The following is a 17,284-nucleotide window of genomic DNA, read 5'->3' as shown; positions in this document are numbered from 1 at the left end:
TTTTGTTGCCATTGCTTTTGGTGTTTTAGACATGAAGTCCTTGCCCATGCCTATGTCCTGAATGGTATTGCCTAGGTCTTCTTCTAGGGATTTTATGGTTTTAGGTCTAACGTTTAAGTCTTTAATCCATCTTGAATTAATTTTTGTATAAGGTGTAGTAAGGAAGGGATCCAGTTTCAGCTTTCTACATATGGCTAGCCAGTTTTCCCAGCACCATTTATTAAATAGGGAATCCTTTCCCCATTGCCTGTTTTTGTCAGGTTTGTCAAAGATCAGATGGTTGTAGATATGCAGCATTATTTCTGAGGGCTCTGTTCTGTTCCATTGGTCTATATCTCTGTTTTGGTACCAGTACCATGCTGTTTTGGTTACTGTAGCCTTGTAGTATAGTTTGAAGTCAGGTAGCGTGATGCCTCCAGCTTTGTTCTTTTGGCTTAGGATTGACTTGGCGATGCGGGCTCTTTTTTGGTTCCATATGAACTTTAAAGTAGTTTTTTCCAATTCTGTGAAGAAAGTCATTGGTAGCTTGATGGGGATGGCATTGAATCTATAAATTACCTTGGGCAGTATGGCCATTTTCACGATATTGATTCTTCCTACCCATGAGCATGGAATGTTCTTCCATTTGTTTGTATCCTCTTTTATTTCATTGAGCAGTGGTTTGTAGTTCTCCTTGAAAAGGTCCTTCACATCCCTTGTAAGTTGAATTCCTAGGTATTTTATTCTCTTTGAAGCAATTGTAAATGGGAGTTCACTCATGATTTAGCTCTCTGTCTGTTATTGGTGTATAAGAATGCTTGTGATTTTTGCACATTGATTTTGTATCCTGAGACTTTGCTGAAGTTGCCTATCAGCTTAAGGAGATTTTGGGCTGAGACGATGGGGTTTTCTAGATATACAATCATGTCATCTGCAAACAGGGACAATTTGACTTCCTCTATTCCTAATTGAATACCCTTTATTTCTTTCTCTTGCCTGATTGCCCTGGCCAGAACTTCCAACACTATGTTGAATAGGAGTGGTGAGAGAGGGCATCCCTGTCTTGTGCCAGTTTTCAAGGGGAATGCTTCCAGTTTTTGCCCATTCAGTATGATATTGGCTGTGGGTTTGTCGTAGATAGCTCTTATTATTTTGAGATACGTCCCATCAATACCTAATTTATTGAGAGTTTTTAGAATGAAGCGTTGTTGAATTTTGTCAAGGCCTTTTCTGCATCTATTGAGATAATCATATGGTTTTTGTCGTTGGTTCTGTTTATATGCTGGATTATGTTTATTGATTTGCATATGTTGAACCAGCCTTGCATCCCAGGGATGAAGCCCACTTGATCATGGTGGATAAACTTCTTGATGTGCTGCTGGATTCAGTTTGCCAATATTTTATTGAGGATTTTTGCATCGATGTTCATCAGGAATATTGGTCTAAAATTCTCTTTTTGTGTGTGTGTGTGCCAGGCTTTGGTATCAGGATGATGCTGGCCTCATAAAATGAGTTAGGAAGGATTCCCTCTTTTTCTATTGATTGGAATAGTTTCAGAAGGAATGGTACCAGCTCCTCCTTGTACCTCTGGTAGAATTCGGCTGTGAATCTATCTGGTCCTGGACTTTTTTTGGTTGGCAAGCTATTAATTATTGCCTCAATTTCAGAGCCTGTTATTGGTCTATTCAGAGATTCAACTTCTTCCTGGTTTAGTCTTGGGAGGGTGTATGTGTCCAGGAATTTATCCATTTCTTCTAGATTTTCTAGTTTATTTCCGTAGAGGTGTTTATAGTATTCTCTGATGGTAGTTTGTATTTCTGTGGGATTGGTGATGATATCCCCTTTGTCATTTTTTATTGCGTCTATTTGATTCTTCTCTCTTTTCTTCTTAATTAGTCTTGCTAGCGGTCTATCAATTTTGTTGATCTTTTCAAAAAACCAGCTCCTGCATGCATTGATTTTTTGAAGGGTTTTTTGTGTCTCTATTTCCTTCAGTTCTGCTCTGATCTTAGTTATTTCTTGCCTTCTGCTAGCTTTTGAATGTGTTTGCTCTTGCTTCCCTAGTTCTTTTAATTGTGATGTTAGGGTGTCAATTTTAGATCTTTCCTGCTTTCTCTTGTGGGCATTTAGTGCTATAAATTTCCCTCTACACACTGCTTTGACATACCAGAGCATACCAGAGATTCTGGTATCTTTGACATACCAGAGATTCTGGTATGTTGTGTCTTTGTTTTCATTGGTTTCAAAGAACATCTTTATTTCTGCCTTCATTTCGTTATGTACCCAGTAGTCATTCAGGAGCAGGTTGTTCAGTTGCCATGTAGTTGAGTGGTTTTGAGTGAGTTTCTTAATCCTGAGTTCTAGTTTCATTGCACTGTGGTCTGAGAGACAGTTTGTTATAATTTCTGTTCTTTTACATTTCCTGAGGAGTGCTTTACTTCCAACTAAGTGGTCAATTTTGGAATAAGTGCAGTGTGGTGCTGAGAAGAATGTATATTCTGTTGATTTGGGGTGGAGAGTTCTGTAGATGTCTGTTAGGTCTGCTTGGTGCAGAGCTGAGTTCAATTCCTGGATATCCTTGTTAACTTTCTGTCTCGTTGATCTGTCTAATGCTGACAGTAGGGTGTTAAAGTCTCCCGTTATTATTGTGTGGGAGTTTAAGTCTCTTTGTAGGTCTCTAAGGACTTGCTTTATGAATCTGGGTGCTCCTGTATTGGGTGCATATATATTTAGGATAGTTAGCTCTTCTTGGTGAATTGATCCCTTTACCAATATATAGTGGCCCTGTCTCTTTTTGATCTCTGTTGGTTTAAAGTCTGTTTTATCAGAGACTAGGATCGCAACCCCTGCCTTTTTTTGTTTTCTATTTGCTTGGTAGATCTTCCTCCATCCTTTATTTTGAGCCTATGTGTGTCTCTGCACGTGAGATGGGTTTCCTGAATGCAGCACACTGATGGGTCTTGAGTCTTTATCCAATTTGCCAGTCTGTGTCTTTTAATTGGAGCATTTAGCCCATTTACATTTAAGGTTAATATTGTTATGTGTGAATTTGATCCTGTCATTATGATGTTAGCTGGTTATTTTGCTCATTAGTTGATGCAGTTTCTTCCTAGCCTCGATGGTCTTCAGAATTTGGCATGTTTTTGCAGTGGCTGGTACCAGTTGTTCCTTTCCATGTTTAGTGCTTCCTTCAGGAGCTGTTTTAGGGGCAGCCTGTTGGTGACAAAATCTCTCAGCAGTTGCTTGTCTGTAAATGATTTTATTTCTCCTTCACTTATGAAGCTTAGTTTGGCTGGATATGAAATTCTGAGTTGAAAATTCTTTTCTTTAAGAACGTTGAATATTGGCCCCCACTCACTTCTGGCTTGTAGAGTTTCTGCTGAGAGATCTGCTGTTAGTCTGATGGGCTTCCCTTTGTGGGTAACCCGACCTTTCTCTCTGGCTGCCCTTAACATTTTTTCCTTCATTTCAACTTTGGTGAATCTGACAATTATGTGTCTTGGAGTTGCTCTTCTCGAGGAGTATCTTTGTGGCATTCTCTGTATTTCCTGAATCTGAATGTTGGCCTGCCTTGCTAGACTGGGGAAGTTCTCCTGGATAATATCCTGCAGAGTGTTTTCCAACTTGGTTCCATTCTCCCCATCACTTTCAGGTACACCAATCAGATGTAGATTTGGTCTTTTCACATAGTCCCATATTTCTTGGAGGTTTTGTTCATTTCTTTTTATTCTTTTTTCTCTAAACTTCTCGCTTCATTTCATTCATTTCGTCTTCCATCACTGATACCCTTTCTTCCAGTTGATCGAATCAGCTACTCAGGCTTGTGCATTCGTCACATAGTTCTCATGCCTTGGTTTTCAGCTCCATCAGGTCCTTTAGGGACTTCTCTGCATTGATTATTCTAGTTAGCCATTCATCTAATTTTTTTTCAAGGTTTTTAACTTCTTTGCCATGGGTTCAAACTTCCTCCTTTAGCTCAGAGTAGTTTGATTGTCTGAAGCCTTCTCTCAACTCATCAAAGTCATTCTCCATCCAGCTTTGTTCCGTTACTGGTGAGGAGCCGCGTTCCTCTAGAGGAGGAGAGACGCTCTGATTTTGAGAGTTTCCAGTTTTTCTGCTCTGTTTTTTTCCCCATCTTTGTGGTTTTATCTACCTTTGGTCTTTGATGATGGTGACGTACAGATGGGGTTTTTGTGTGGATGTCCTTTCTGTTTGTTAGTTTTCCTTCTAACAGTCAGGACCCTCAGCTGCAGGTCTGTTGGAGTTTGCTGGAGGTCTACTCCAGACCGTTTGCCTGGGTGTCAGCAGCAGAGGCTGCAGAACAGCGGATATTGGTGAACAGCAGATGTTGCTGCCTGATCATTACTCTGGAAGTTTTGTCTCAGAGGAGTACCTGGCCGTGTGAGGTGTCAGTCTGCCCGTACTGGGGGATACCTCCCAGTTAGGCTACTCAGGGGTCAGGGACCCACTTGAGGCAGTCTGTCCATTCTCAGATGTCCAGCTGCATGCTGGGAGAACCTTTACTCTCTTCAAGCCTGTCAGACAGGCACATTTAAGTTTGCAGAGCTTTCTGCTGCCTTTTGTTTGGCTGTGCCCTGCCCCCAGATGTGGAGTCTACAGAGGCAGGCAGGCCTCCTTGAGCTGCGGTGGGCTCCACCCAGTTCGAGCTTCATGGCCACTTTGTTTACCTACTCAAGTCTCGGCAATGGTGTACGCCCCTCCCCTAGCCTCGCTGTTGCCTTGCAGTTTGATCTCAGACTGCTGTGCTAGCAATGAGCGAGGCTCCATGGGCATAGGACCCTCAGAGCCAGGCGTGGCATATAATCTCCTGGTGTGCCGTTTGCTAAGACCATTGGAAATAAGCAGTATTAGGGTGGGAGTGACCCGATTTTCCAGGTGCCGTCTGTCACCCCCTTTCTTTGACTAGGAAAGGGTATTCCCTGACCCCTTGCGCTTCCCGGGTGAGGCGATGCCTCGCCCTGCTTCGGCTCACGCTCGGTGCACTGCGCCCACTGTCCTGCACCCACTTTCTGACACTCCCCAGTGAGATGAACCCGGTACCTCAGTGGGAAATGGAAAAATCACCTGTCTTCTGCGTCGCTCACGCTGGCAGCTGTAGACTGGAGCTGTTCGTATTTGGCATCTTGGCTCCACCCCAAAGCCCATGCTTTTAACCACCATGGTATTTCACACACTCCTACCTCATCGTAGTACAGGACTTGTGACCTCATTATTATAACACAACTAGAACACTGAGCTCTTGTGCTTTCAGATGTGCCTTGTGTGTAACAAAAAATAACAATAGAAAAGAATTATTTGAATTCCAACTCACTAATGTTTCTTTTGAGTAGATTACAGGCTTTTGGATACCTAAGGTAAGACACTCAACTTGTATTTCCATACAACCTGGCTGTAATTCAACCTTCTAAAGGAGTAAATCAGGAAAAGTACTCTGTTAGGTATGGAATCATTTTTCGAATTATGTGGGTTGCAGTGTAAATTCACCAACACACTCCTATTTCAGAAGTTTTTCTTCCTGTTTTTCATTAAATAAAGTAGGTAAAAGGCCCCTGCCATAAAGCATTAACCCCACCTCTGTGGACAAAGATGGTCAGGATGGGGTTTAGAATGCATTTACTTATGGGTCGTGGTTTTCCTTGCAATCTGGCTAACATCAGCTTAAGCTTCCTTAAGTAATTTCGTGGTCTTCCTAACTGGAGCTAGAAGTTTGAGATAAGCATGACAAACTGTTCTATTCTAAAAAAAAATTAGGGAACAATGCATATTACTACAACTAGTTTATTTTATTAAGAAATAAATTGCAGCCAGGCACAGTGGCTTGTGGCTATAATCCCAGTACTTTGGGAGGCCAAGGTAGGTGGATTGCTTGAGCTCAAGAGTTCGAGACCAGCCTGGACAACATGGTGAAACCCTGTTTCTACCTCCCCCAGCGCAAAAAAAAAAAAAAGAAAAAAAAAAAAGCTGGGTGTGGTGGTGCACAACTGTAGTCTCATCTACCTGGAAGGCTGACCTCCCAAGCTTAGGCGATCCTGATGAGGCTGCACTGAGCCATGATCTTGCTGCTGCACTCCAGCCTGGGTGACAGAGTGATACCCTGTCTCAAAAACAAAAATAAAAAACCAAATTGCTTTCCAGGGTTCAAATGTAAACTACAGACAGGAGATTCCCATAACAACATATGAGGGCTTTAGGAAAAAACAAAACAAAAACAACCCTGGAAGATTTCAGGATAAATAGAAGACACGTTTTTCTACCAAACATACTTTCAAAAGTAGAAAATCATGGATTTAAAAAACTTTTTTGTAGGGCTTGATATGTCTAAATGTATCAAGTTTCAAGTGTGCTAAGTTTATGAACACTTGTCTCTGTTCTTAAATGCATAACACGATCTTAAATTTTTCAGATCTTTGGAAATGTTAAGCAATGCAAAGATTTCTACCCTATCTCCCTCCACATCTTTAAAAGCCAAAAACCACCTACCAAAACTCCATTACTGTTTGTGAATGAAGAATTTTCATGACTTGAAAACCTTCCTAATGTCCCATCTTTAACACTAACTTTTTTAGAAAGGAGGGCTCTTGTTGTGTTCTTTAACCTCTTTTCACATCATAAACTTCTTCATGGTTGACATCAGTACTATCCTCTTAAAAATTCAAATGTGAACTAACAGCATCATTTATTGAAGGCATATTATGTTAAAATTAGTGATTTTCTCAAGGACAAAATGTTAAGTGGAAAAGTCAGTACTCAGATTCAGGTGTGACTCCCAGGCCCAAGCATAGCCTGGAATGAATTAAGAAGGTCACCATATTAATTTTCATAAGGTGAAAGAAAACAAGCATTATATATTTTTCCACATCAGAAAATGTTGAAGACCTAAGAGACTCCAGTGGCTGGCTCTGAACCCTACAGCAAGACAGTGGCAGAGTTGGAATGGATTCCAGATGTCTTTGCTAATGATTAAGAAAGAGTTACTGAATAACTTTCCATTACTCTTAAAAAGTTACTCTTCCCAAGTGTATTGAGAATTCAGAGATCTGAAGTAAGACAGAAATCTTTGTTTTTAGTTGTCTTTAAGCTTTTGCCAGTAACATGGTCCCAGTAGAAGAAAACATAAAACTGTAATCCTAATCAAATTTTGCAACATCAAATACTATTTCAATAGTTTCAAATACTATTCCAGTATTGTTCCAGCAATATTCCAAATAATACTAAGAAATATTTTAAATGAATAAAGTCTAACAATCTTCAAAAGTTTTATAGTTTTCTGTTTGTTTTATTTTGCCTACTGTGCAAAACATTAAATTATTTGTATGTAACAGCTGCTTATTCAAAACTTTGTTCTTACTCTGTTACTAGTTATATTAACAATATATCCCTCTTCTCTTTGGATCTTTGTAATAATGGAGTACAGTTATATGACTTACATGCCATTTATAATTTTCCCTGAAGAGTATTACCTGAAGCTCTTAGATTTAGTGAGGACATAAGTTTATCCTATTTTAAAGGGAGAAAATATGATATTGAGAAGTCACACCGGTGTATCAGCAATAACTGAGGTTTCAGACCTCTGTGTTTTGCAGTTTTGACACTGACAAATTCTAGAGATGGATTAAAAAAAACTATTACATCAATATGGTAAAGCAACTACTAATAGCAGGAACAATCAGTCTCTGTGAGGAAATATTTTCCTTGTTAAACATCTGGCCAACATGCAAGAGCTGCTAGACTATTTAAAAATTTTTTTTATACAGAGCTACAGTTCTTAACTTTCTGCAGCCAAGCCACTTCAGCCCCTATGGCCAACCTACTTCACCCAAGCCACTTGTCAACACATATGTGTACATCCATGTGTGCAGAAGAACAGACAAATTCATATTTAGCTTTCAGATGAAAAGTATACCATTTTAAATGAAAGAGTTGGACTCAGAATAAGTTGTGTCAGAAGTTAAATGATAGAGACATATCATAAGTCTTGATACTTCAAGAGACTAAGTAATCACTTTAGAGGACCTTTCTGTGTGATACCTTTATTTAAGGATCACACTTTGAAAACTGTTACTCTACACTGATTGCCTGAGGAAGTGCCTTTTACAGGCTGGCAGAGAAGCTTCCAAAAGAGTGTATGGCAGCGTTTTTCCTTCAAAGATTATTCTATTTCAGAATAGAATAAACTGAAAAATCCACAGAGTAACATTTAAAAATTCCATAATAACAGTCAAAATATTACATTTTTGTTTGTACTACAAAGGGAAAGATAGTCTGCATGGCCATCTATCCCAAAAGTTGTAAAGATCACTGGTCTAGAAAGCCAGCAGACCAGTGCCTTTAAATTAGGTTCTATCAGAAGATATTTTCTTGAAATCACTATGTCAGTACAGATAATTTGACCATCTGTTTCCTGAGTGTTACATAAACCTTCCTTACATCATATGTCAAAATAAAACATTCCAGTTCACTAACCTTTATGGGATTTCAATTTCACTTTCCCCAGTTGGCTGACATAAACATCTATGGCACCCTGATTAGTTGAGGCTTTTAGACATCCAGAAGACGAATCTAGGAAGAAGAAAAAACCATAAGTAAAATAATTCTTACTTGATAAATGGAATTACAAACTTGAAATAAAAGGCTCTGCTTTAGCATTAGGATAAGGGGCTAAGAATCTTGCAAGGTTTAGTATTTTCCTCATAACAATGCCATTGTTTGCACTTAAACGTAAACAGTATCAGAAACCTAGAAATCTATTAAACAACTAATTTAAAAATCTTTATCTATATTAACCTGAATAACTTATCTCTAAACATTTACTCTAAAACTTAATGAGTCGGAAGGAGAGTCTGCAAGTAATGGTTCCTTTGACCACTAAGCATCATTGATATATTTAGTTTTTTATCATGTTGATACATTTAGTAAACTTTCAATAATTACCAAAGAATTCTACCTCATGTATAGTCACATACAAGCAGTAGCAAGGCTGACAAAAATCAAAACCTCTCATAATTTCTCCTTGTAGCAAATTTGCTGATACTAAGAAGTGCTCCTAATAGTAAAAGATTACTCTACATAAAGTTGTCGCATTTCTTTTTTTCTTTTCTTTTTTTTTTTTAGAGACAGGGTCTTGCTATGTTGTCCAGGCTGGTCTCTGACTCCTGGGATCAAGCGATACTCCTGGGATTACAGGCACAAACCACTGTTCCTGGCTTGCTGCATTTCTTTAAGGGGCAGAAGGGCAGGGTAGAATAATTTGAAGAATAGCTTGTTTATATCTAATACTTCTTTTCAAGTTTCTGGAATTGAACAGGTATCTTTAAGTGAGGATAAGAAAATAATAATTAAGGTAACCCTGATTTGTCATTCAAATTTCCCTGTGTCGTCGATGACCCCACTTTTGAATCAGCCAGTATCTCAAGTTCAAGGGAAAACAGTCAAAATAAGGAAGTAAGGAAATGAACTTGAAGAGTTAGTGCTAAGTGGTTTTTCCTTCTCTTTCTCCCATGGCAATTGAATCTTTAATTTAATATTCTATCTGACTGCCTGGAGAAAGCCAAAGCATATTCTTTTTAGAGAGGCCTCTTAAAAAGCATATTTTATCAGGAGGTTTTATTACTTCAAAGTGGAAACAAAGTAGGGAGTGTGGTGAAAACTATGCCAAAAATTATACTGTTCACAAAACAGAGAGAGAAAACATTTGTGTGTGTGTGTGTGTGTGTGTGTGTGTGTGTATATATATATATAGATAGATAGATATAGATATAGGAGCCAACATTTTTCTTTTAAAAAAATGTTAACTGACTTCAAACAAAGACAGTAAATTTGGAATAAACTGTTTAAAATCTGGCTCCAAGATCATTTATAATAATTTATTTCCAATCTATACTGGAAAATGCCCTTTATCAGACTCAATTTATTTAGTTTTCAAGTGTCAAAAGTTAACACTGACGTTGGGAAATGAAACCACTAGAGATAAATGACACAGAATAGCTGGACAAAATGAACATTTCACACTTACGTACCAACAGAAACTCCTTTTTAAACCTCTTACCGCATCCTAAAAGAAGCCAAGTAAAAATTACATTATGCTAAAAAAAAAGAAAAGTGTAATACACAAGGTGTGTATTATTCCAGTTTGAACAAAGTAAAATAGCTGAAACATTAGTGTGATTTCTCGCTTTCTCAAGGAGGGAAAAAAAACACACAGAATTTTTATGTGGCTCATAAATAATACTTTCATTTATTTTTCCTTCCAAATGAGAAATAAATGACAGCTAAATAATTATATCCTAGGCCACAAAGTAATTATATCCTCGTGTTATCTGTATTGATCTCTAATGATGGCTCATCCCTTGGAGGCTGTTAAAAAATAAAAAAATGAAAACGCAAGATGTTTTCAAGAAAGAAGGCAAAGGTGATATTTTAAAACCATGCAGCAAAACAAGCCCTCCTATTTTTTTTGTTTAACACAAATTATCAGAACTAAAATTAATTATCAAGAGTAAAATTAAGGCTTCATCCACAGAATTTCATTCTTTTGGAGTTTACATAATGGAGAAATTCTATGGATCTGGGAGAAAGTCCTGTAGATCTAATGTATAGCACAGTGACTGTAATTAACAATACTGTTCTGTAAACTTGATATTTGCTAAGAGAGTAAATCTTAAACATTTTCATCATACACATAAAATGGTAATGAGGTGAAGTGACAGATATGTTAACTAAACAGACTGTGGAAATTATTTCACAGTATATATGTATATCAAATCATTATATTGCATGTATACCTTAAATATATACGGTTTTGTCAATTATGTCTCAATAAAGTCAGCAAAAGCAAAAAAAAAGAAAAAAAACAAAACACACCACAAAAGAAACCAAAATAAATCTACATTGTAACGTGATTAGCTCAGTGCTTGGCACATGGGCACTGAGTAAATGATAGATATTTTAAAGAAAGGGCCAGGTGTGGTTGCTTATGCCTGTAATTCCAGCACTTTAGGAGGCTGAGGCAGGAGAACTGCTTGAAGCCAGGCATTTGATACCAGTATGGGTAAGAAAGTGAGACCTTGTCTCTATTTTTTAAAATAATAAACAAGTAAATAATGTTAAAAGAAAAATCAGTCAGTATAGTTGGTCATATTAATAAAAGAAAAATGATCATTTCAATAAATTCAGGAAATGTGTTTGACAAAATTCAACACTCATTCACGATCAAAGAAAGTAAAAAGAGAAACTTTTAAGCAAACAAGGAATAAAAGATTACTCTCCCAATCTGATAAAAGGCATCTGTTAAAAATCTATAGCTAACATCACACTTAATGCATTCCCCCTAATATTGGGGACAAGGATAGGGATCAAGTGCAAGGAATCACACTCTCATCACTACATTCAACATTATACTGAAGTTCATAGCTAGTCTGATAAGGCAAGAAAAAGAAAAGTAATAAAGATAGGAGGGAAAGAGGTAAAACTCTATTTGCAGTTGAAAATGTCTGCTCAGCTAGAAAAGGATTCTGGATTTGAGAAAACCACTATTAGAATAAATTTAGCAAGGTCACAAGATACAAGGTCCATTTATAAAAATCATTTGTATTTACATATATCAGCAGTAGACAATTAGAAGCAAAGTCTTAAAAACTGTCTCATTTATAACAGTGTTAAAAACACAAATGAATTTAACAAAAAAATGTGCCAGACCTCTACATTGAAACTTACAAAGCAATGCTGAGAAAAATTAAAGAAGACCTAAATAAATGGAGAGAGCTACCTACCATGTTCATTAATTGGAAGATACAATGTGATTCAGTGCAATCCCAAACATAATCAAAACTGTATTTTTTGGTAGAAACTGACTGGAAAATCAAAGGACCTATTATATCCAAAGTAATCCTTAAAAGGAACAAATTTGGAAGACTTCAACTACCTGATTTACAGACTTACCAAAGTTACAGTAATCATGGTATTGTGGCACTGGCATAAGGCTCACCAAATAAATCAATGAATTAGGAACAAGAGATCAGACATTGAGCCACACTTATATAGTAATTTGATTTTAGACAAGGATGCTAAAGTAATCCATCAGAGAAAGGAAGTTTTTTCAACAAATGATGATATAAAAAAATTTTAAAACTGACAATAATAAATGTTGATGAGGATGTGGAGCAACTCAAATTCTCATACATTGTTGATGAGAGTATAAAGTGGAACTTTGGGAAAAGGTCTGGTAGTTTATCATAAAGTTAAACATAGAACCTACCTAGTCAACTCAGCAATGCCATACCTACGTATTTACCCAAGAGGAAAAATATATATACATCCATAAAATGACTTACATTAATATATTCATAGCAGCTTTATTTACAGTTGCCAAAAAATTAGAAATAGCCCAGGTGTCCATCAACAGTAGAATGAACAAATTAAGCCTTCTAATAGCTTGCTTTCACTTCTGAACCCTTCTGGTACATTATGAAATAACAGCTAGGTTGTTCTTTTAAAATATAAATTATATATCACTTCCCTAACATCCTGTTGTAGTTGGAATAAAGTCTGAACTCTTACCCTGTCTACAAGGTCCTAAGATCTAGCCTTACTTACCTCATATCCTACCACTTTCCTCATAAGCCAGCCTTCTTTCCCTTGAAAATAGTAAACTTCCATTTTCAAGGCCTGCACTTGCTGTTCCTCTATCTAGGGAGCCTGTATCCAGAATTTTATATAACTCTTTCTCATTTTTCTGGCTTTGGTTTAAATGTACCCTCTCCAGACCACCCCCAATTGCCTAACTGAAGTAGCTTTCTTTTTCCCCAATCTCTATTCAGTTACCCTTTCTTATTTCTTCATTGGACTTGCCACAAACTAAAATTACCTTTTGTTATTTATATGCTTGTTGTCTTTCTTCCCAGGGCTCAGAGAAGGTGAGGTCTCTGAGCACAGAAACTATGTCCTGTTGACCAATATGTTCCCTAGTACCTAAAAGAACTCTTAATACATGGCAGGTACTCAATAAATACATGTTGACTAACTAGTTATTGGTATTCACAAGGTTGTCTTCAAATGTTAACACATTTGGAGCCCAATAAACAGTGACATTATTTATATCTTTCTTTCAAGGACTTAATTTAGATATTTGAAGAATTCAAGAAATTTGTAAGATCTTTCTTTCTTTCTTTTCTTTTTTTTTTCTTCAGAGAAGTTTAGCAAGAAATATAAGACATTTCTTAATACCAGCTCAGGCAATTTTCTTTGAGTGGACATAATTAGTACATTGGTTCTGCCTATATTTGACTTGTGATCCTGTCAAGTTCATCAGTTAAACTGTAGAATTCATTTATTCTAATAAAGTCATCACAAATATACCCATTTTTAAAAGTGGACAAAATACACGAACTAGTAGCTTAGCACGTACCTACTGTGATGTTACCCATCTTGCTTTGTAATGTTATATTACCTGCCAAAAAGAAAAAGATACTTTTATGTACTAGAGACAATCTAGAAAGGAACTGTGATACATAGCAATGCTAAAACATGGATGAATATCTACAATGTTATTTTTGTTGGCAATTTTCCCCAATATCACAAGTCCAGTCAAAGATTGAGCTGTAGTTCTGAAATAACTGGCTTAAGTATCTCTGCAAACCTTCTTTCTCTACTACCAAACCTTAAGCTTTTATAGCATAACTACAAATCACCATAACTGCTGGCACAGAGGAAAAACAATACTTCTAAAACCTGTAAGTGAAAAAAATTACAGAAATGTAGTCACTGTACATTTTCAACCTAAATATCAATGTATTTATCAGACCACACAAAGCGAAGTTTTCAACCAAGTAACACTAAAATATGGTATGGAAAAAAAGAATTACTTTTATTTTTCAGGCCACTTGCCATGTCTATTAAATTAAAAGTAGTTTCTGGGCCAAGAATTAAAGTGGTTTGAGATAGGAATAATGAATACATGGAGGTATGACTAACAAAACAGAACAAAGAAGCTTCAAAGATTTCTGTCTTAGTGAAAATATGTTTTCCATGATAAGTATGGAATATTGCAACCATTCTTCCCAGCCCCTTTCCCCTAATACCAAAAGTAGTAGGATTATTCTTCATATGTGTGTTTGTATGTATAAGTATTCCTAGAATCAGGAACTCATGTTTATTCTACTGAAAATATAAGCAATAATGTTATCTCTTCTAAAATAATTCCAAAACTACACTAAAAAGTAAAGGAATAACTTTGGCCTCAGAATTAATCTTCAGTAAACTCATTTTATCTCATTTCATATACCTTATGAATACTGACTTGTATCAGTATCTGGGAAAAACCAAAAAAAGGCACTGGATTCATTTACTCAATAGCCAGATGCGCCTAATTGCAAAAATCCATCTGAAGGTCTAATATACCATCATATTTCCTGTGAGTATATGAACAAGGAGTATATTTGTGTATGAATAAAAACTTGGTTTTTGTACTGAAGCTTATAAGATTACTAATTTTGTTTTTCATATTTTAGATTCAGGGGATACATGTGCAGGTTTGTTACCTGGGTATATTGTGTGATGTTGAAGTCTGGGGTACAAATGATCCCATCACCAGGTACTAGGCATAGTACCCAATAGTTTTTCAACCCTTGCCCCGTCTCTCCATCCCCCATCTAGTAGACTCCAGTTTCTATTGTTGCCATCTTTATGTCCATAATTATCCAATGTTTACCCCCCACTTATAGGTAAGACCATGTGGTATTTGATTTTCTATTCCTGTGTTAATTCGCTTAGGATAATGGCTTCCAACTGCATCCATGCTGCTGCAAAGGATATAATTTCATTCTTCTTTATGGCTGCATAGTATTCCATGGTGTATATGTACCACATTCTCTTTATCCAGTCCACCACTGATGGGCACATAGGTTGATTCCATGTCTTTGCTATTGTGAATAGAGCTGCAGTGAATATGTTGAGTGCATGTGTCTTTTTGGAAGAATGATTTATTTTCTTTTGTGTATATATCCAGTAATGGAATTGCTGGGTTGAATGGTGGTTCTGTTTTAAGTTCTTTGAGAATCTTCAAACTGCTTTCCACAGTGGCTGAACTAATTTACATTCCCACCAACAGTGTATGAGGGTTCCCCTTTCTCCACAGCCTCGCCAGCGTCTGTTGTTTTTTTACTTATTTTTAATAATAGCCATTCTGACTGATGTGAGATGATATCTCATTGTGGTTTTGATTTGCATTTCTCTGATGACTAGTGATTTGGAACAGTTTTTCATGTTTGTTGGTTTCTTGTACGTCTTCTCTTGAGAAATGAGCAAAATGTCCTGTCTTTTGCTCATTTTTAATAGGGTTATTAGTTTTTTGCTTATTGATTTGTTTAACTTCCTTGAAGATTCAAAGGAATAAAGGATATTAAACCTTTGTCAGATACAGAGTTTGCAAATATTTTCTCCCATTCTGTAGGTTGTCTATTTACTCTGTTCATAATTTCTTTTGCAGTGCAGAAGCTCTTTCATTTAATTAGATCCCAATGAGGCAAGTCTAGGAGGACAGGAATCACATCTTTCTTATTTAGCTTCATACCTGGGAACTTTGCACAGTGCATAGTACATAGTAAACACAATTATTTTGTGAACAAATAAAAAGTTTGGAAAAGTAGGTAAAGAGCAACCTGTGGTAGAACCACAGAGTGCTAAGTCTACTGACTATCCTACACCAAAAAAGTTAGTGAAGAATTTCAAGATGGATAAAAATACAAGAAAACCATGCTTTAAGGAGATTCACCTAGTGTGAGACAGTGGGTGTTTCCATACTCAGCATTCTCTTTACTGCTTGTTGTGGTTTGAACGTTCCCACAAAAGCTCATGTGTTGGAAACTTAGTCCCCAGTGCAGCAATACTGTGAGGTGGGACCTTTGGGAGGTAATTGGGTCATGAGGGCTCTACCCTCATGAATGGATTAACCCATTCGTGAATCAATGGATTAATGGGTCATAGAGGGAGTGGGTTAGCTATTACAAGAGTGAGTCTGTTATAAGAGCCAGTGTGGGTGTCTCTCATGCAGCCTCTCTCCATGTGAGGCCTGTGCCACTTCATGACTCTGCAGAGCCCCTATCCACAAGAAGGCTCTCACCAGATGCGGCTCCTAGACCTCAGACTTCTCAGCCTCCAGAACTGTAATATATAAGCTTTATAAATCACTCAGTCTCAGGTATTCTGTTATAGCAACAGAAAACAGACTAAGACACTGCTCTACCTCCTGAACAATAAAAGATAGACAGGTCCCTGATATTCGTAACTTTATTAATAAAGAACTATGATAAAGTTTTACAGTCATTTAGCTAGTGAATCCAGTCACCCACTCATCAAGGCAATGGAGCTTTATTGTTTTACACTAGTCTTTAATAATGCAGTAAAAATTTACAATTTTTTTAAAATAAAAATATGGTCTTTCTCAAAAAGCCAATCATTAGTGCTTGTCACGAAAGTGAGGAGGTCTTGAGAAAACAATGATTCTTTGAACCAGAAAAATAGAAGTTTTAGATCTATACAAAATGAGGATTAGTTAATTATAGTGGGACCTATAGAGTCTCAGATAACATTCTTCTTGAATGTTTGAGTTCTACTGTATACTAAAAGCATAATGGAGCAACAACAACAAAAACCCGTGGAATTAAGGAATCGTTTCAAATACTGTCTAGTTGTAAGTAACACTTCAAAATATTTTTGTCAACTCTAAATAAAACAGTAAACAAAAACTTATTTTCAACTCATATCAAAATATTTAGAAAATCTCTACCTTAAACAGAAATATTCTAAAGTCATTAGAAAACACAAAATGGATTTCTTGCCTCAAATGCATAGTGGAATAAAGTAGTATATTTAAAAGTATACCAAGCAACAAAATGGGCATTATTAGCAAAATTTTCTATATTTTGATTTCACCTACTTCATCTCCAATCACTGAAAATAATAAATTAATTATTTGAGAGGAGTAAATCTTAGTAAAAGCTTCTTTCCAATAAAGCAGACACCAGATGGTCTGTAATAACTATGTGTGCTTACCCTACTCTCAAGTTATATAAGTTTTCCACAAATCCCAGTATTTGAGAAAATAGATAGTTTTTCTTAGCTTGTAACCTTTCATTCTAGCATGGTCAGAGGGAAAAAAAATGTAATCAATTTAAAGATAAACATTGGTTTATTTTTCTTCACCAAAAGAAATGTGATTATGGTTCAAGCACATAGAACTCTTAAAATCCAAACAGAGTAATCAAGTATCCTTAAAGATTAAGTCATTTTG

General features: G+C 36.6%; 1 protein-coding gene across 5 annotated transcripts in view; it reads right to left on the bottom strand.

Moving 5' to 3' along the window:
- Window positions 1-17,284, bottom strand: part of FAM185A (family with sequence similarity 185 member A) — a 103,055-nt gene that overhangs the window by 66,225 nt on the left and 19,546 nt on the right. For 3 of the 5 annotated variants that reach the window (XM_063814998.1, XM_024358016.3, XM_063814997.1), the window contains exons 5-6: window positions 13,403-13,444; window positions 8,464-8,559 (exon numbers count right to left, since the gene is read on the bottom strand). In XM_063814998.1, coding sequence (XP_063671068.1) covers window positions 8,464-8,559; window positions 13,403-13,444 — 138 coding nt within the window. The remainder of the gene's footprint in view (window positions 1-8,463; window positions 8,560-13,402; window positions 13,445-17,284) is intronic. The other 2 variants (XM_024358015.3, XM_024358018.3) reach the window with 1 other exon arrangement.

Source organism: Pan troglodytes, chromosome 6, assembly GCF_028858775.2.
Source record: "Pan troglodytes isolate AG18354 chromosome 6, NHGRI_mPanTro3-v2.0_pri, whole genome shotgun sequence".
In the NCBI taxonomy this organism is placed as follows: domain Eukaryota; kingdom Metazoa; phylum Chordata; class Mammalia; order Primates; family Hominidae; genus Pan; species Pan troglodytes.
The sequence above is the reverse complement of the archived record's forward strand: the minus strand, read 5'-3'. Positions and strand labels throughout refer to the sequence as shown.